Below are 20124 nucleotides of genomic sequence, written 5' to 3'. Positions count from 1 at the left end.
GGGGAGAGCTTACCAAGTTCTCTTGCCTGGGACCTGCTATCCCCAGGGAGGAAACAGAGCCCAGATAAAGGCCCATACTCCCTAGTCTGGAGTGACATGGGCCTTTGAAGGGGATGGGAATGCTGGGGAGATAAAGCCCAGCTGCATGTCTAATGGGGGAAAAAGTGACAACCACCTTTCTGTGCCAAGAGGGAGAAGACCAAGTTCAGGCCACTCCAAAGATGACCTCTTCACCCTTCAGACTCCACACCAGCTGAAGGACTCAGAAAAAAGACTCTATGAGCTAAGAAGAAGCCTGTGCAGAAGGGGTCACGGCTGTCCACCTCCCATCAGTCTGGAAGTACATTCCGTATTCTCTCCTCCAGCCCAAGAGACACCAGCCATGAGGGAAGAAGCTGAGTCTTCATATTGGTTTCCAGGGAACCCAGCGCAAGACTGCACATCCAGTCAGTACTCCCTAAAGGACTTAGAATGACTTTCTCTGTGGCTGCCTGGCACATCACAGACTTCTTCTGAGCCCCTGATGAGTATATTAAGTTATTACTCAAGGAGAAGGATAGCAGGGGCCTGGAGAATTCACTGATTCATCCCTTTGCCTCAGGAAGGACTCTCTTAAGGCAGCTCTTCATATTGCTCTAATAGTTTTGAATGTGTTATTTATTTATTTAAAAAAAAAGGCTCCTGGTAAAGCATTTCTTTATTTTTTAAATTAATTAATTAATTAATTTTTATTTTTGGCTGCTCTGGGTCTTCGTTGCTAAGCGCGGGCTTTCTCTAGTTGTGGCAAGCGGGGGCTACTCTTCGTTGCAGTGCGCAGGCTTCTCATTGCAGTGGCTTCTCTTCTTGCGGAGCACGGGATCTAGGTGCGCGGGCTTCAGTAGTTGTGGCGCACGGGCTTAGTTGCTCCGCGGCATGTGGGATCTTCCCAGACGAGGGATCGAACCTGTGTCCCCTGCGTTGGCAGGCGGATTCTTAACCACTGTGCCACCAGGGAAGTCCCAATGTGTTATTAATCTTTAAAGGCTATTTTTTAAAAATTGTTTTTGATGAACTATTTCATGCATACCAAAGACTATATCTAATGTACAACTGTATATTGGCTAAATAAACTGTGGTATATTCACATAACGGAACACTTGATAGCAATTAGAATGAACAAACCACAATGACATGCAACAAGGTTGAATCCCACAAACATGATGAGAGTAAAGAAGCCAGAAACAAAGGGCACGTACTGTATGATTCATTTACATAAAGTGCAAAAACACACAAAAGTAATCTATGAGGTTAGAGATTAAAAGAGTGGTTACCCATGGATGGATCTAGAGGTTATCATATTAAGGGAAGTAAGTCAGAAAGAGAAAAACAGGGACTTCCCTGGTGGTCCAGTGGTTAAAACTCTGCACTCCTGATGCAGGGGGCCTGGGTTTGATCCCTGGTCGGGAAACTAGATCCCACATGCATGCCGCAACTAAGAGTCCTCATGCTGCAACTAAAGATCCCGCATGCTGCAATGAAGACCCAGCGCGGCCAAAATAAACAAACAAACAAACAAACAAACAAAAAAGAGGTCTTCCCTGGTGGCGCAGTGGTCAAGAATCTGCCTGCCAGTGCAGGGGACATAGGTTCGAGCCCTGGTCAGGGATGATCCCACATGCCTTGGAGCAACTAAGCCCGTGTGCCACAACTATTGAGCCTGTGCTCTAGAGCCTGTGAGCCACAACTACTGAAGCCCATGCACCTAGATCCCGTGCTACAAAACAAGAGAAGCCACCGCAACGAGAAGCCCAAGCACCACAACGAGAGTAGCCCCCGCTCACCGCAACTAGAGAAAGCCCGCACGCAGCAACGAAGACCCAATGCAGCCAAAAATAAAGAAAAAGACAAATACCATATGATATCACTTATAGGACACAAATGAATTTATCTGTGAAACCTACTGACAGACATAGAGAACAGACTTGTGGTTGGGGGTGGGGTGGGGTGGGGTGGGGTGGTGGGAGAGGGATGGATTGGGAGTTTGGGATTAGCAGATGCAAACTATTATATATAGGATGGATAAACAACAAGGTCCTACTGTGTAGCACAGGGAACTACATTCAATATCCTGTGATAAACCATAATGGAAAAGAATATGAAAAAGAATGTATCACTTTGCTTAAAGCAGAAATTAACACAACATTGTAAATCAACTATATTTGAATAAAATAAAATTTAAAAATAAATTCAGATCTAAACAGAAAGAAAAAGTAATGGTTACTCTTGGTGGGGTGGTAGCAACTGGTAGTGATCTGGAGAGGGTCTTCTAGATATAGTAATGATGTAATGATGTTATCAGATTCCTGATCTGGGTGATGACTACATGGACATATTCAGTTGGTGCATTTTTCTCTATATGTGTTTACTGCAATGAAAAGCTAAAGAGTTTATATATTATGTAGGTGTAAGGTACTAAAAAAAATAAAACAAACCTCTATATCTATCGAGAAACAGAATATTACCCTTTCAGCCAAAGATCCTCTATGCTGTGTAACAGTATTATAAATTTCCTCTTTATCTTTCACATACTTGATCATTAAATTTTAAGTGTTTTTGAATTTTGCACTATGGTGTCATGTTGTATGTAATCTTCTGTGGCTTTCTTTTCTCCACTGAACATTATGGTTTTGAAAATTGTTCACGCTTAAGTGCAATAATTCATCCTTTTTTTTTTTTTTGCGGTACGCGGGCCTCTCACTGTTGTGGCCTCTCCCGTTGCGGAGCACAGGCTCCGGACGCGCAGGCTCAGCGGCCATGGCTCACGGGTCCAGCCGCTCCGCGGCATGTGGGATCTTCCCGGACCGGGGCACGAACCCGTGTCCCCTGCATCAGCAGGCGGACTCGCAACCACTGCGCCACCAGGGAAGCCCCATCTTTTTTTTTTTTTTTTAAACCAGTATTTCACACATCTTAACAATACTGAGTCTTCCTATCCATGACCATGGCGTAGCTCTCCATTTACTCAAGCCTTTGTTTACCTCTTTCAGTAATTTTTGTAATTTCCTTCGTAAAATCTTGCATTTCTTTCATTAGACGTGTTCCTAGATACCTTTTTTGTTGCTCTTGTCAAACGCTCCTTAACCCCTCTTTCACACTGTCGCTCGAGAGTCTGCCAATATTAAGGGGTAGAAAGAAGTGACTTAACTATGTCTGATAATATTCTAACTCTCCGCGATCCAAACGCCTCCAACTAATTTCTGACTATTGCAGTTCCCGTAGCTCCAACTACAAGAATCCATGCTGAAAGGGCGCTGAAAATATCTCAACTCCGCGCAAGGCGGAGCCGGTACGTGCTGACGTCAAGGGCACGCAACACCTTAGGGTCCGGGGGAGGGCGGGGCCAGCAGGGGGACCTGCTGCTGAAAGAGCAGCGCCCCGGGCCGGGGCCATGGCGAAGCTGCTGAGCTGCGTCCTAGGACCCCGGCTCTACAAGATCTACCGGGAAAGGGACTCTGAAAGGGCCCCGTCCAGCGTCCCTGGGACTCCAACTTCAGTCACTAACCCCCCTTCCAGCTCCTGGGTGAGTCGAGCTCTCCCCTGGTTAAAAACATAGTATGGCCCAAACCCCTTTGCGGCCTTTGCTCTCCAGAAGCGCCCATTATTGGAAATCGGGGGAGCCTGCTTGTCAAGCTAGTTGTCCGCAAAGTCTGCTCTCTTTGTGCTTCCTCGGTTAAAGTCACGCCTGTGGACTGGTCGCCTGCTGTATCGCTGTTATCCAGTGCTTTCTCATTCCGACTGCCACTCCTTGCTTTTTTCCTCTCGCGACCCCTCAACCCTGCCCGTCTTGCTTCATGCCGGTCCCAATTGACTCTTAAGTCCTGGAAGAGACCCTGCGCGGATTCAGGAGCTGGATGATTTTGCCATCAAACTCTCGATTTCCTCTTACTCAGTGCCTCACCCGGTTCCGTTTATCTTCCCTGGCCTTGAATTTCAAAATGACTTCTTCAACATATCATACGTCCGCTCTCCCCCACCCCACCCGCAGCCTACCTTGGAGACCCCAGGATCAGTGCGTTTATGAAAACCTGGGTGGTGGTAGGCTGTGTCCCTAAATGTTCTCTTTTTATCGGTGGTCTCAGATTATGTTCATTGCCCTCTACGAACTGCCCACCGCCAGCCACATTCTCTTCCTTAATCAGACGACTCTCATTCCAATGCTCTTCTTTCCCTCTTAAAGTTGTCATGATGTCTTTCCTTCTCTACCTCTGTCCCCATAGGCACACAACCCATTTGAAACTGGGTTGTGAAAAAGAGCAAAAGTCGTCCAATGCTGCTTTCACTTTGCTTCCAAGTCCAGTGCCCTGTGTTTGTTCTCAGGGTCTGGAGTAGGAAATCAGCTTCTGAGTCAGGGTGGGGGAAAGGGGCTTCCTACAGAGCCAGAGATGTCCTAGGAGAGATGACTCTGGGGGCTAGAGCCAGAGGACACACATCAAGGCCTCTAAAAGGGAAGGTGGGGGGCTTGTCAATGAGCAGCATCCTTAATTCGGCCATCTGTTTTGGCAGGATACGTACTATCAGCCCCGTGCCCTCGAGAAACATGCCGACAGCATCCTGGCACTGGTATGTCTGCCCTGGCATCTGGGACTGTTGCATCTTTTCAGACCCAGCTGCCCTCCTGAACCTTCTTCTCCCCAGACTAGGACAGGGCAGTGCCCCTGGGGGTGGGGGATGCTCTGGGCTCTGCAGCAGACATCTCCAACACACACACATGCACACGCACACACACAGAGATAGCTCTCAAGCGCACATACTTGGTACTCTCCTTTGGCATGTGCACTGCTGTCTCTGGGGCAGCCTGAGCCATGAGGAAGCTGCGTTTACTCTTGGGACCATCCGCAGGTGCGGAGTCCTGCAGTCCCCAGTGACCTGTCCTCCCTGGCATCTAGCCTCTTTGGCTGCAGAGACAGCTGTTCTCTCTGGCAAGGTTCCGATGGTGACATTTGTGCATCTCTTGGGGACCAGGCCAGGGGCTGTCCTGAGCAGGGCTGATTGAAAAGGCTTGATTAACTTGAGTAGAAAGAGAGACTGGCCTTTAAATGTGATGAAATTATGTCTGGAGATGATTAGGGGAAGAAACTAGAAGCTGTACCTAGTTTTCCAAGCCTCTGTTATGCTCTGACACACTGCCTTCAGCAAATAATTGAGCACCTACTGTGTGCATGGTGTCATGCACAGAATAGATACTTGATATGATATCCCTCAGGTTATCCACTTTGCTCAGAGCCAAGGCCTGGAAATGGCAGACCGGGGTGTGTGTGTGTGTGTGTGTGTGTGTGTGTGTGTGTGTGTGTGTATTGATTGCTTGTCCCTGTCTTTCTGCTACAGGCTTCAGTCTTCTGGTCCATCTCTTACTACTCCTCTCCCTTCGCCTTCTTCTACTTATACAGGAAAGGTCAGTGTGGTTTCAAAGGTGGTGGGACAGGAAACGGGCAGGTCATTGGCAGCTGAGCCAGTCCCCTAATGAGGAAAGGGGACCTGTGATGAGGATGGCTTGGCTTCCCTCTTCCATCAGGTGTCTTCTTCCTCTGAGGGTGTGGCTGTCCCCAAAAGAGGGTGTGGGGGGGAGGCAGGGGCTGAACTGCGAAGAGGAGCTGAGGGGCAGTGGGGAAAGCTTCTCACAGAATCCCTCTCCCCCACCAGGTTACTTGAGTTTGTCCAAAGTGGTGCCACTTTCTCACTATGCTGGGACACTGCTTCTCCTGCTGGCAGGAGTGGCCTGCCTCCGAGGTAGGTGGAGACGGAGACCGGCTTGGATCTATCCATCACTGAGTAAATATTCATTAAGTACCTTTGCAAATATAGTTCGGTGCTGGGCCCTGAAGGGAAGTAATTAATGGCCGAGACATGATCTTTTCCTTAAAGGGGTTGAGTTGTAAATATGAACAGATAATTAGCAGAAAGGTTTGCTATTATCTAGAAAAGATGCATATACCCTACAACAGTTCCACATATATCCATGTGTATGTTTGTGTTAATCCTTAAGTGGACTCCATGGCCCCTAATAGCAGGATGGATAAATACATTAGAGGTTATAGTCCTACAAGAGAACACCAGAGAGCAAGGCAGATGAACAAGCCAGAGTTACACCCAGCTACACAGATGAATCTCACAGATATAATGTTTTTGGGTTTTCTTTGGCTGCGTTGGGTCTTCGTTGCTGCACGCGGGCTTTCTCTAGTTGCAGAGAGCCGGGGCTACTCTTCGTTGCGGTGCGCAGGCTTCTCATTGCGCTGGCTTCTCTTGTTGCGGAGCATGGGCTCTAGGCGTGCGGGCTTCAGTAGTTGCAGCGGCATGCAGGCTCAGTAGTTGTGGCGCATGGGCTTAGTTGCTCCGCGGCATGTGGGATCTTCCCGGACCAGGGCTTGAACCTGTGTCCCCTGCATTGGCAGGTGGATTCTTAACTACTGCGCCACCAGGAAGTCCCCCACAGATATAATGTTGAATGAAAGAAGCTGAACACCAAATAATTTATGCAGTATGTTTCCATCTACATAAAGTTCAAAAGGGGTGCATATATAAGTGGCAAAACACTAAAGAAAAACACAGTCTTGGTTATCTTGAAAGTCAGGAGAGTGATAACCTGGGAGGGGGCGGGAACAGGCTGGGGAGGACTCCTGGTGGGAGGTGGCTTTGTGCTCTTTCTTGACCTGGGTGATCGGCACATGAATGTTTGTATTCTTTAAACTGAATGTATGTTTTATGGACATATGTTATTATCTCACAATTTAAAAACTGAAGAGACAAACCAAATCAGTGCCCTCTGGTGGGTGTACTTGATGAAAACCAGGTGAGGGGGATGCCTAAGAAGGGAGTGGTGGGGTCAGGAGCTGGACGGCTGCCGTTGGGTCCAGTCCGGGGTGAGGACCTTCTGCCCATGGCGCTGGGCTCCCTGCTCCGAGAGGCCCTCCCTGACCACCCTATCTGAAAGTCACTCCCACTCCTCAGTTTTGTCTTAATTTTACATTTTATTTATTTTTAATTTGGGGGAGAAATTAAGTACAGAAAAGTCCGTAAAACAAAATATCAGGAAGAATTAAAATGCTTATGTTTTGTGCTACTGCTTCAAATACCTTTTGTCAATAAAATACTAAAGCATTACAGGGTTGGCGTTTCCACTGGAATCTTCCTCAGCCCCGTGTTTCTCTTTCCCCAGAAATAACCATTGTCATCTGGTGTGTTTATTTTTCCCTAGTCCATATTTTTATACTTTTACAAAATAGAGACCTCATTCCATCACATCAAAGCTGCTATGAGTTGTAAATGCATACCGATTTCAGTTTTCAAATGTGAAAAAAAAATATGAACCTTAGAATCTGTGCAATATGATAAGTATAGACAAAATAGAGCATTTTGGGGGACGCATTTTACATTTTTAGCACAAATGACATCACTCTATCCAAATCACTGTGCAGCTTGTTTCATTCTCAGTATTGTTTGGGGGCTCTACCCTTGATGATACATAGCGTTCTAGTTCATTCTGGTTTTATTTTCTTTATAGCCCTTATCCCTCTGAAATTTTCTTGTTTACTCATTTATTGTCTTTCTCCAGCCCCACCCCATCCCCAACCAAAATGCCAGCTCTTTGAGGGCTGGGACCTGTGTGTCTCGTTTCCTGCTGTCACTCCCATGTCGGAACAGTGCCTGGCGGCGCATGACACCTGTCGGGTCAGTGGGAGCAGAGAAGTCAGGGCTTGAGATTCCTCAGCAGTGAAGGGAGAGCAGATGCGATCGCTGAGGGGCCAAGCAAAGAGAGAAAAGAGCTCAGTGTTGAGAATGACTTTTGATTCAGAGAGAGAAGGAGAAGGGAGGCAGGGGAGGAGCAGCCCAGGAATTGGAAGGAGGCAAAGATGGACCCAGGAAACAGGAGAAAGGAATCTTGACGGACGGGAAGAGTGCTGAGTGGCACAGTTAAAAGAGAATGGGGGGACTTCCCTGGTGGCGCAGTGATTAAGAATCCGCCTGCCAAGGCAGGGGACACGGGTTTGAGCCCTGGTCTGGGAAGATCCCACATGCCGCAGAGCAACTAAGCCTGTGCGCCACAGCTACTGAGCCCACGTGCCACAACTGCTGAAGCCTGCCCGCCTAGAGCCCGTGCTCTGCAGCAAGAGAAGCTGCCACAATGAGAAGCCCGCGCACCGCAACAAAGAGTAGCCCCCGCTCGCCGCAGCTAGAGAAAGCCTGCGCGCAGCAAGGAAGACCCAACTCAGCAAAAAATAAACAAATAAATTTACTAAAAAAAAAAAAGAGAGAGAGAGAGAAAGAATGAGGACAGGAAGGGGACTCGGATGCAGTGAGTGAGGAAGTAATATGGGGCAAGAGCAAGAGCTGTGAAGCCAGATGCAGGGAGTTAGAATATGCAGAAAAGAGTTGGAAAGGTAGCATTGGAGAAGGGAGGAGGGAGAAGGAGAGAAACCCAGTGTTAGCAAGAGTGAAGCCTGAGGGCATGTGACAGTGTTTTAAGACTGGGAAGAATGAACATTCTGGAGGGTGGAAGGTCTATAGTCTAGGAAGAAACAAACTGGAGAAGTTAGGGAGGGGAAGAATGCCCTTGCCGGCCACTGGATATGGAGGAGGGGCGTCGGCCCAGGTCTCCTGTTTCCCCAGATCCAGGGCCCTCTGTTCCTTTTCCTCTCACTTCTTGCCCATCTCGGATTCTCTTCCTGAAACTTACTCGTCTTGCTTCCCAGTTTTCCTAACACAGTTTCCTATCCTCTCTCCACCAGGCATCGGCCGCTGGACCAACCCCCAGTACCGGCAGTTCATCACCATCTTGGAGGCAACACACAGGAACCGGTCTGCAGAAAACAAGGTGAGACCCTCAACTGCCTCCGCAGAGCACCGGCCCAGCTTCTGCCTGAGCAGGGAGATGTGTTTTGCCACCCGCCACACTGGGCGTTTGCTTGCACATGGCTGGATCCCTTCTCCCCTCCACAAGGGAACTGTCCCCCTGAGGAATTTTTCCTCCCTACCACTTCTGGTGGAATATCCCACTAGAATAATCCTCCACCCTCCATCTGCAAGAATTGCCTAGATGTGGAAACATTCACAGTGTTTCTTAGAAGGAGGTCTCCTCTCTATCACAACAGCTCATTCTGTAAATGTTTGTTTATTTTTGCCGTGTGCATTGAACACTGTGCTAGTTTTGTTCAGGGATGGGACAAGACAGGCAGGTATGTCCACCCTTGTGCCCAAGAGCACAGTGTGGTGCCAGGAGGGAGAAAAGCTAGGGCAGAGTGTCCTTGGAGTTGTGCCAGCCCAGCCAGTGCTGGAGTGTGGTTATCTTTGAGAAGGGGCTTTGGGGCCCTATAAAGCTCTCTCCTGTTACACAGGGGTTTCTGGGATCAAACAGCTCTGACCACCATCATCGTATTGCTGTTTGCTCCACACCACCACTTACGGAGCTGTGTAAAGATGTTCCACCATGCCGCTGTCTGACGCATTTTGCGTACACCCTTTCTAATCCTCACAGCAATGGCATGAGGTGGCATTATTACCCTTATTTATTTTTTTTTTTTTGCGTACATGGGCCTCTCCCGTTGTGGAGCACAGGCTCAGCAGCCATGGCTCACGGGCCCAGCCACTCCACGGCATGTGGGATCTTCCTGGACCAAGGCCTGAACCCGTGTCCCCTGCATCGACAGGCGGACTCTCAACCGCTGCACCACCAGGGAAGCCCTATTACCCTTATTTTTATGTCTGAGGAAACAGAGGCAAAAAGAGGTTACAAGACCCAAGCAGAGTCACAGAGCAAAGAAGTGACTAAGCCTGTGTTTGGGTCCAGGTCCGAACAAAGCTTGCCTAAAATTTGCTTCTCTTCATTTTGTTTTGTTTTTCCATTTACATTTTTGTAGAATTTTTCTATTGCTCTTTCTTAGTCCAGTTATTTTTGTAAATGTGAAAAAAAATGTCTGTGACAGAAAATAAACTATTCTCAAAGTGCTGGGAGCTCTGGGGGCGGGGGAAGAAATACAGCAGAGTGGAAGACACAGCTCTCACTGCCCTCAAAAAGCATGTGGACTGGGCTTCCGTGGTGGCGCAGTGGTTGAGCGTCCGCCTGCCGATGCAGGGGATGCGGGTTCGTGCCCCGGTCCGGGAAGATCCCACATGCCGCGGAGCGGCTGGGCCCGTGAGCCATGGCCGCTGGGCCTGTGCGTCCGGAGCCTGTGCTCCGCAATGGGAGAGGCCACAACAGTGAGGGGCTCGTGTACAGCAAAAAAAAAAAAAAAGCACGTGGACTGACTCAGTGGGGTAACCGAAGGCACAGATGGTCTGGGTGGCATCAGCAGCCCGTGGCTGCGGGAGTCGAGGGAAGGGAGGTGCCCGTGAGGATGGAACAGTCAGAGAGGCCTTGATTCAAGTGGTGGCCCAGGTGCAAAGGGGCTACCGTGGGTGTGACTTCTCTCCTTCCCTCTCACTAGACATTTTGATCCTTCAAGATAGAATCGTGTAAAGAACCTAGGTGGGGAAGGGAGCGTGACCAGCCAACAGGCTCCCCACCTCCTCCCTCAGAAGCTCCAGCACCTCCAGCGCCCCCTCCTGGGGGTGAGTCAGTCTTAGATTTTAGAAAAGCGAAGAGTGTTAGGTTTCTCTTCTGGATGCGGGCAAACAGGCCAGAGTTGATACCTGATAGGACATCCTCTCTAGCCTGACTTTTCTGGCCCCGACAGAACTTTCCATCTGCGGACCGGAGGGTGTTGACCTCTGCTTGTCTCCCCATGATGGGTGGGGGCCGGTCCCCTGGATGGTGGGAGTGTTGAGGGTGGGTAGGCGGGCATCCCCACGACTCCCCTTTTCATCCCCTCCCCCATCTCTCTCCGCCCACCACAGAGGCAGCTCGCCAGGTACAACTTTGACTTCGGGAGCTGGCCAGTCGACTTCCACTGGGAAGAGCCCAGCAGCCGGTGAGGCCCCGGCTCTTTCGCTCCATGCCTGCTCTGTCCCCCACCTCCACCCCTTCTTGGGTCTAGGGCCCGCCATCCAGCGCCATCTCCTCATTCCTGCACCCACCATCCTACGGACCTCAGACGCGCAGCTTGCTCTCCTGACCCCATCCTCCCCTGCATCTTTCCATTCCTCAGGAAGGAGTCCCGGGGGGGGCCTTCCCGCTGGGGTGTGGCCCTGCTCCGCCCAGAGCCCCTGCACCGGGGGACTGCAGACACCTTCCTCAACCGAGTCAAGAAGCTGCCTTGTCAGATCACCAGGTGCGAAGCATCAGGGAAGAGAGGCCAGCTGGGGTGGAGGGAACATAGGGTGCAGAGGCCCCAGGACAGGGCGCTCCGCTGTTAGCTGACTGTCATTTATTGGGCTTAGTGCCATGTACATTGTATTATTTGTAGCAAAGTATTTAGTTTTTATCCACATCTGTGTGTGAAAAAAAGAGGTTCAGAGAGATCCATAGTCTCACAGGTGGTGCATGAAGAGCTGGGATATTAACACAGTTCTGTCTGACACAGCAGCTCTTTCAGTGAGGCTGAGAGGGAAGGGTGAGGTTATGGGTGGGGCGGGGACACACAGCCTTAGCTGCAGCACGGTCTGATGGCAGCTGCGGCCCTATCCTGGTCCCGCTGCTCCTTGGTTTTTCCACTTCGAGGCAGCTCCAACTTCTGCGTCCATGAACAACCTGCCTCATAGAGTTGGTGAGATTTAACATATTCTGAAGGGCTTCCACCTTGCCTGGGTGCCTGAGAGCATGAGGTGGAACCTAAGGAAATCGTGGTTGTGGGTGCTGGTGATGTCTGAAACGACAACAGTGACCACAGCGGCACGGCCAGTGTGGGAGTTTTCTGTTGCTGGGGGCTAGGAGGCAGGTTGGAGGATACCAAGGAAGTGGATGGACTTAGTGGTCAGTTGTTGACTGTGTGCTGATTGATCAGAGGGGCGAGGCAAGTTTGAGGTTTTGAGGGGGGATGCTGGACGGGGTTGTACAATGTTGTTCTGGGGACAAATCCTACTTCGGGATTAACTGGAAGTGGTTAACCATCTTTTTCAGGAACAGCACCTATCACATCTCTTTTTTCGATTTATTTATTGATTTTTGGCTGTGTTGGGTCTTCGTTGCTGCGCGCGGGCTTTCTCTAGTTGCGGAGAACGGGGGCTACTCTTCGTTGTGGTGCGCGGGCTGCTCATTGCGGTGGCTTCTCTTGTTGCAGAGCACGGGCTCTAGGCACATGGGCTTCAGTAGTTGTGGCACGCGGGCTCTAGAGCGCAGGCTCAGTAGTTATGGCGCATGGGCTTAGTTGCTCCACAGCATGTGGGATCTTCCCAGACCAGGGCTCGAACCCGTGTCCCCTGCATTGGCAGGTGGATTCTTGAGCACTGCGCCACCAGGGAAGCCCCCTACTGCATCTTTTGTGTCTAGATTAGTGTATTTGTGCAAGAAATATTTATTAAGCCCCGGAGTACTCTTTGCGAGGCTCTTGGCACCTACTACATGGCAGATACCGGGCATATCGCAATGAACAGTATTATTTATTTGGGGACCTAAATAAATAAATTAACAGAATCATAATTGTTAATTAGTTTGCTTTTACTTATATCAGTATACAGAAAGTATTATCTCATAAAACTTTCAATGTTAATATGTGCATATATGTGTACTAGGCCACAATATAAAGTATTTTAAAAAGGTTGCAGTAGGGCTTCCCTGGTGGCACAGTGGTTGAGAGTCCGCCTGCCAATGCAGGGGACACGGGTTCGTGCCCTGGTCCGGGAAGATCCCACATGCCACGGAGCAGCTGGGCCCGTGAGCCATGGCCGCTGAGTCTGCGTGTCCGGAGCCTGTGCTCCGCAACGGGAGAGGCCACAACAGTGAGAGGCCCGCGTACAGCACCAAAAAAAAAAAAAAAAAAAAGGTTGCAGTAAAAAAAGTTTGAAAAGGGAGAGACTTCCCTGGCGGTCCCGTGGTTAGGACTCCACACTTTCACTGCCGAGGGCATGGGTTCAATCCCTGGTCGGGGAACTAAGATCCCGCAAGCCACGTGGCACAGCCAAAAATCAAACAAACAAAAGTTTGAAAAATTGGTGCATATATTGTTTCATTAAGTCCTGAAAGAGGCAAACAAAGCTGTGAAGGTCAAAGGTGAAGCCGGCCCCAGAGTCTCTGAGTGCTTGGGTTGGGATGGTCCCTGGGCTCCACTGTGTTGGAGGTTCATTAACCCCGTGTTCCCCACAGCTATCTGGTGGCACACACCCTGGGGCGCCGGATGCTGTATCCGGGCTCTGTGTACCTGCTCCAGAAGGCCCTCATGCCTGTGCTGCTGCAGGGTCAGGCCCGGCTGGTGGAAGAGGTAAGGCTCCCTTGCCCGTGACCCCCCCCGCCACAGCCCTTCTTCCCCCACCCAGGAATGTGGGCTCCTGCCCCTCCAACTTGGCCATTGCATCTCCCCCACTCAGTGTAACGGGCGCCGGGCAAAGCTGCAGGCCTGCGACGGCAATGAGATTGACACCATGTTTGTGGACCGGCGAGGGAGAGCTGAGCCCCAGGGACAGAAGCTGGTGAGAGGGCACAGGGAGCCCAAAGGTCGAGTGTGGGGAGGGCAGTGGAGGTTCTAGAGATCTCAGTTCTACAGCAGCCCTAAGGAAGCACAGTGGGGATAATCCTATCTCCCAGCTCCACCCTAAAGACCTCTTGATGTAGGAAATCCCTGTGATAGGGAAATAGATGAAGGAGTTGACACGCAAGGACCAAAAAGTCATCATCGTAATAGTCACCACTTAGCACTTACCACATGCAGGGCATATGTTTGAGCCTCACAACAGCCCTGTAAGATAGGTACCATTTATATTAGCCCATTTTACAGATGATGAAACAGAGGCACAGAATAGCTTTTCCAGGTCACACAGTTAGTGAGTGGGAGAGCTGGGATTTGAGCCCAGGTAGCCTGGCTCTAAAGTCTCCTGCGCCCATGAAGCAGCCCTGGAAGGAGCACTAAGCCAGCAGCGCTGGGTGCTGGGTTCTAGTCCCATCGCTGCCCAGATGCCCTGAGGGTCTACCCAGGCCCCACCATCCCTGAGCTTTGGCTTGGGGCACCAGTAGAGTTTATCTGACCATAATTCTGCAGCCCGAGAGGGAGAGGGAAAGCGATTGGCATACCACACGAAAGAAACAGTCACAGAAAAAAAGGACCCCAAAACTAGAAAGGAAAAAAAAATCCATAATCCCATTCCTGAGAGATGGCCACCTGGCAGTCTTCCAAGGAAGAGTGGACACTGTGCTGGGGGGTTGAGCATTTCAAGTTGGATCATTCCTCTTCCTCTGAGGGCCCAGTTTGCTAAGCATTTGCATCCACTTTGCCTCTCACTTTACGGACTTGTGAAATGAGAAGTTTCTGTTCTCCTTGGAGAGAACAGGAAACGTGCCCTTTCCTCTTTCCTACAAAGCTCCCACAGGCTGCCCTCCCTGCCGCTAGTGGGATTCTTGGTCCCAACTTGGCTCCTTCCTGCTTCCCCTATAGGTGATCTGCTGTGAGGGGAACGCGGGCTTCTATGAAGTGGGCTGCGTCTCCACACCTCTGGAAGGTAGGCCCATGGCTCAGCCCTCTTATCTCTGCCCCTTGGAATGGAATGTCCCCACCTTCCCACATGGATATGACCTCCCAGGGCCTAACCACTTTCTCTGGGTGAGGTTTGAGACCCCTGCCTTTGGGGAAAAGTCTGCTCCCCACTTGCTTTGCTAACCTTGCATCCTTCCCCTAGGGCTGTGTCCCTAACCTTATTATGCTCTTTGTTCTGTTCCCCGGACCCAACAATCACATCTCTCTCCCTTCTGCTGCCTCAGAACCTTTTTGTCATCTTCCCATTCTGGAAAGGCTTGGAGTTCTTTGCCTCTGAGTTCGGTGTTTAGAACTCCAGTGTCCTTCTGCTCCTTCCCTCTCTGCTGGGGGCAGAGAGTGGTGGGGGGCGTGGACCATGAGGTCCCAGCCCTTCTTCCCCCTGTGTTACAGCTGGATATTCAGTCCTGGGCTGGAATCATCCCGGCTTTGCTGGAAGCACGGTGAGACCTTCTCTGAAATCCCTTTTTTTTCTGAGTTATGGTCTGTCTCCCTCTGGTCAGCCACTGGCGTTAGGGAAAGGGGTTATATGTTTCTGTAGGGCCTCCCACTCAGCTGTGACCTGGGCGCCAAGGGCAGGGAGCTGCAAGCCTCCTCCTCTCACCCTGGGGGCTTGGCAGGAGGGGAGGCGGTGGATCTTGCTGTAAACGACTGGTTTCTAGAGAGAACAGCCCCTCCCACTGCCCTATTCTTTTTCTTTTTTTTTAATGCCACTGACAGGCGTTTATTCTTCCATTAGAGAAGCGCTCTGAATTGTCTGTTCAGAGCTGCAGCTCCATCTTCGCTGTCTGTTGCAGCATAGCTGCAGGAAGGGTCCCTGCTGGGAGGTTGGGGGGCGATGGGCAAGCGGCCTTTTGTGCTGACCCATTCCTGCCTTTCCCCTTCTTCCTGCAGGGGGTGCCGTTCCCACAGAACGAGGCCAACGCCATGGATGTGGTGGTCCAGTTTGCCATCCACCGCCTGGGCTTCCAGCCCCAGGACATCATCATCTATGCCTGGTCCATCGGCGGTTTCACTGGTACCAGCCTCCCTCCTCCCCCCCGCTACTGTAGGCACATTCAAACCATCTCTGTGTCCCCCCAGGAGAGGTGGGGAAATGCACTGGTGGCCCAGGAGCGGGGTGGAGGCTTCAAGGAGGAGAGGTGGGACGGGGGTGGGATCTCTGAGTGCGTCTGGAAGAAGCTCTCCTTTTTCGCGTACACTTCACATTTCCTTCCACCCTTGTGCCCGATTATTAAAAGAAGTGGACTGGGGTCCTGGGGTGGTGACATCAGGGAGTAAATGTCTCCTCTGGTATTGTCTTCAGTGCATTTCATTGTTCTCTCTCCGTCGTCTCCGGCAGAGCCCTGGCTGAGTGAAGTGAGGGGTTAAGGAGAGACCTGGGGCTCACTTAGTAGGCAGGATGGGGTCAGCCTATAGGATCCGTGCGACAAGGGTAGGGGTGGTGGGCCTGCCCTTGGTCCTCACCCTTCTTCCCTGTCCTGGTACCAGCTACGTGGGCAGCCATGTCCTACCCAGACATTAGTGCCGTGATCCTCGATGCCTCCTTTGATGACCTGGTGCCCTTGGCCTTGAAGGTCATGCCAGACAGCTGGAGTGAGTGCAGCTCCCAGGCTTGCCCTTCAGGAAAGAGGTGGGCTGGAACTGGGAGATGTTCTAACTGGAGATGGTTCCCCTTTCTGTGGGTGGGGAGTAGGTCACCCCATTGTTGAGAAGCAGGAGGACTCCCCTGTCTGGGGACCTCAGTTTTCTATCTCCATGAACAGTGGGACCTCGGTGTTGAGCAGGGGCTTTGTCTCTGCTGTCCTTTCACATTGCTCTCACTTTAGGGGGCCTGGTGACCAGGACTGTGAGGCAGCATCTCAATCTAAACAACGCAGAGCAGCTGTGCAGGTGAGGGCGGGCCAGTGTCCAGCGTATAACGCCCTTCCCCCACCTCACCCCCTGTAGAGATGCTACTGGGTGTTCAAATGCTGAAATTAGTACCAAAGTACAAGTACAAGCCACTGCCCCACATTTCCTAGTGGCCTCGCCACCACCACGGCAGGCCCGACCCCTCCCAGCTTCCCTGGGACCCTGGACCTTCTCACGATCTGGCAACCAGTCGGTTCATGCCTGGCCCAGCAGGGACCTCCCAGCAAGGCCTGACTTTGAGCCATGCCCATTCTTAAGTATTCTGACTCTCACCCCTGGGTGAAGGGCTAGCCCAGGGGGCCCTGCTGTAGCAGGGGTAAGAATGCAGCCAGTGCAGGGGTGGGGTGGCCAGTTGTCACCTGTCTCCCCCTCTGAGCTCTCCCTCTCCACTATGCTGTCCTCTGAAGGTACCAGGGCCCTGTGCTGCTGATCCGCAGAACCAAGGATGAGATCATCACTACCACGTGAGTGCCTGGGAACTTCTGCCCTCCTGGATCCCAGAGACAGCCAGGGAGTTGCCCCTCCTCCCTCTGCCCACCAGAAAACCAGGTATCCAGAACCTTCCTCCCCAACCTCCAGCCCCTCCAGTGTACATTCTTCTCACCCCCAGGGTTCCTGAGGACATCATGTCTAACCGAGGCAATGACCTCCTGCTGAAGCTCCTGCAGCATCGGTGAGAGCCAGGGTGTGTGTACGCACATACGCACATATGTGTGTGTACTGACACCAGCGCGGGGAGACAGGGGAGAAGGTTTGGGGATGACGAGTGAAGAGAACTGGGTCTTGACCTCTTGTCCCGGCACTGCCTCCATAGGTATCCCCGTGTGATGGCGGAGGAGGGTCTTCAAGCGGTGAGGCAGTGGCTGGAGGCCTCCTCACAGCTGGAGGAAGGTGAAAGGGGATCTGGTGAGGGCTTTGGTTGGGGGCCTGGCAAAACCAGGTTGCTGATGGGCACTCCTCTCTCTCCATGACCAGCCTCGATTTACAGCCGATGGGAGGTGGAGGAGGACTGGTGCCTGTCCGTCCTCCAGTCCTACCAAGCAGAACACGGGCCTGAATTCCCCTGGAGCGTGGGTAAGGAGTCCTGGGGCAGGAGGAGGGGTTGGGAAGAGCCCAGGAAGGGGGTGAATATCCAGATGCGTGGCCCGTGTTTGAGCACCTCCTCTCTGCAGGGGAGGACATGAGTCCAGAAGGAAGGCGGCAGCTGGCTTTGTTTCTGGTGAGCTAAGGGGTGGGAAGCAGGAAGAGGGTGCCTGAATGGCCAGGGGGCACGTGTGGGGCTTGGGGACAGGGGTACCCTGTAAGCATTGGAAGTAGCAGCTTTTGTAGAGTGGGTAGTGGGTTCGGAGGGTGTCTGTGTTCTGTACCCCACCTGTCCCGCCCTCTCCCCTCAGGCTCAGAAGCATCTGCACAACTTCGAAGCCACACACTGTACCCCACTCCCGGCCCAGAACTTCCAGATGCCCTGGCACCTCTAGGGACCACACTGGGACTCATTCTGGAAGAACGGATGGGAGGAGACACGAGGAAGGACCCTATTACTTGTTATCCTCTGTGTTTATTTTGCTGTTTATAGTTTGTGGCAAGCGGTGAGACCATCCCCCTTCTCACTGTTCCTCTTGCACGTTTCCCCTCATCCATCCGGCAGTACCTAACCTTCCCCAACACACTCCCTGCATTAAATGAATGGATTATTCCTAATAATTAATAAAAATATTTTTTCTACTGGCTGGCTAATTTTGTGACTTCCCAGGTGTCCAGGAAGCCAGGGTTGGGAGTGGGGAGAGTCGAAGCTCCAAAGGGCTGGGCTTTGAGAAACCCCAACTCCGGACAGCCAGTTTAACCCTCCCCATCTCTGCTGTCGCCTCAGGCAATAGCACGAGCTATCCTTGTGCAGTGGGTCCCCAGTCCTCACCCTTCCCTGGCATGCCTAGTACTATCACCACTGTGCAGCCTGCCTAGGCCTTCCTGCATACGACCAGCCCAGCAGACCAAGGTTGCCTCCTGTCGCTCACAACTCATGGCTTTGTTGTTTACAAAATACTTTCTAGCTCCTGATTTTCACCTACTCAGCGATTCTACAGATTTCCAGGTCCAGCCTGCATGGTCTCACCATCAGTCCTTCCAGTTTTCCTTGCTTAGCTCTTGCTCTTTCCGTGGGGAGTGAGGCAAACGGCCTGCTCCCCATGTCTTATGCAGCAAACCCTGCACACCCTCCTCACCATGTCAAGTCTCTCTCTTCACACCCTCTTTGCAATTCAACAAACACAGGGCCTGCCGGGGACCAAGGAGCAGGTGCCAAGGACTCGGGTCTTCCCAGAGCCATACTTTGCCTTTCTGGACAGCTGTTAGAATATTCTTAGTTTGAACTTGAGGAAATTGGTTCCCTATAACTTCCATTCTATTTCCAATCCTTGGACCTCACAGAACAGAATGAGTCCCTTTCCCACCCATCAGTTTGTACCCTGGCCACCTTCTTCCCTTGGAAACCTCTTTTCCAGATGAAATACCCCTAGGTTTACCACCCTGGGTCCACCATTTTGAAAAAGATACTTAAGGTGGACCATATTCTGAGGTCCTGGATACAGCCTCTGGTTAATTTCAGTGTCTTCTCCAACCTCAAAGCACAGAGCTCCCCTGCAATGCCTGGGGCAGAGGCTGTCTGCCCTAACCAGCTCAGCAGCTCCTTAAAGGGAGATACACTGAGTCTCCGCTGAAAGGAGTGATCTGAGACTTGTCAGTTGACATGATGCTTCCTATTTGGGGTTAGAAGAGAAGAGGTGGCCACAGCTCCAGAGTGTTCCACCTTTAGCAAATACCGGAGAGCTGATACTGGCACCCCTCTCCTCTGTTCTGCCCTAGGGAGCAAACAGGGTGGGAAGTATGGAGCGTGAAGCTGTGGGAACCAGCTGCATGATTCTGAACCTTGCCTTCCAGAGCCATCAGGACAGTTAGCCCCCTGGAAACCCAAGTCTTTGTTCAGCTAAGGGAACCTCCTTAAATGCAAACACGGGGTGCCCCACATCTCACACCCTAGACACAAAGGACTCCCTCTTCCTGGCCATGGCCATCAGGGACTCTGTTGACCTGCCTCTACAACCACGTCTCCCTCCCCCTTCTTCCTGCACATACTATAGAGAACAGTGGATGCCGTGAGGGGCGCATGGATACCTGAAGTGGGTGGGGAGAAGTGAGGCTCAAAATTTGAATTCTGCACCGCGCCACCAAGGAGTCTCAGTCTACCCCCTCAGATTACTCCCTATCTGATAAGGCTCACACCCCCGCCCCCGGGGTGGGACCAGCTCCCCCATATCCACTCCTCACTCTATTTATCAGGGTTCTAGCAGCCTCGGGAGAAGACCAGCTGAGATGCAGACACCACATCTGCTGAGGCTCTGACTCTTGCTGTAGTGGGCACCAGGTGAGGCCTGGACACCCAGGCATCCCAGAGTTGCTAGGCAAACTGGGAGAGGGGATGGAGGCTGGGGAAAAGGAGAGCTAGCAACTGGACAGGAAACCTGGGAAGAAGTGGGCCCCGGGCTGGGCCACCCCTTATCTTACCATGTCTCATTGGCCCAGGCGCCACCCTGCGCTGCTCCCAGTGTGAGGTGCTGGACTCGGC

At 51.7% G+C, this 20124-nt stretch overlaps 1 protein-coding gene across 2 annotated transcripts; it reads left to right on the top strand.

The window, feature by feature from the left end:
• Positions 1-3353: 3353 nt before the first annotated feature.
• ABHD16A (abhydrolase domain containing 16A, phospholipase) lies at positions 3354-18227 on the top strand. Of its 2 annotated transcripts, XM_067752540.1 has the most exons (20): positions 3354-3559; positions 4543-4599; positions 5365-5431; positions 5680-5766; positions 8763-8848; positions 10867-10940; positions 11118-11240; positions 13211-13325; positions 13432-13533; positions 14493-14556; positions 14982-15031; positions 15483-15606; positions 16080-16184; positions 16418-16481; positions 16910-16966; positions 17113-17175; positions 17317-17393; positions 17478-17576; positions 17675-17721; positions 17897-18227. In XM_067752540.1, the coding sequence occupies exons 1-20, from the start codon at positions 3428-3430 to the stop codon at positions 17978-17980; spliced, it is 1677 nt and encodes a 558-aa protein (XP_067608641.1). In that variant the 5' UTR covers positions 3354-3427; the 3' UTR covers positions 17981-18227. The 2 variants fall into 2 exon arrangements, with proteins under 2 accessions (XP_067608641.1, XP_067608642.1); XM_067752541.1 differs by lacking the exon at positions 16080-16184.
• The last annotated feature ends 1897 nt before the right edge of the window (positions 18228-20124 follow it).

Source organism: Pseudorca crassidens, chromosome 10, assembly GCF_039906515.1.
Source record: "Pseudorca crassidens isolate mPseCra1 chromosome 10, mPseCra1.hap1, whole genome shotgun sequence".
In the NCBI taxonomy this organism is placed as follows: domain Eukaryota; kingdom Metazoa; phylum Chordata; class Mammalia; order Artiodactyla; family Delphinidae; genus Pseudorca; species Pseudorca crassidens.
Note: the sequence above shows the minus strand (reverse complement) of the source record. Positions and strands in the feature narration are given on the sequence as shown.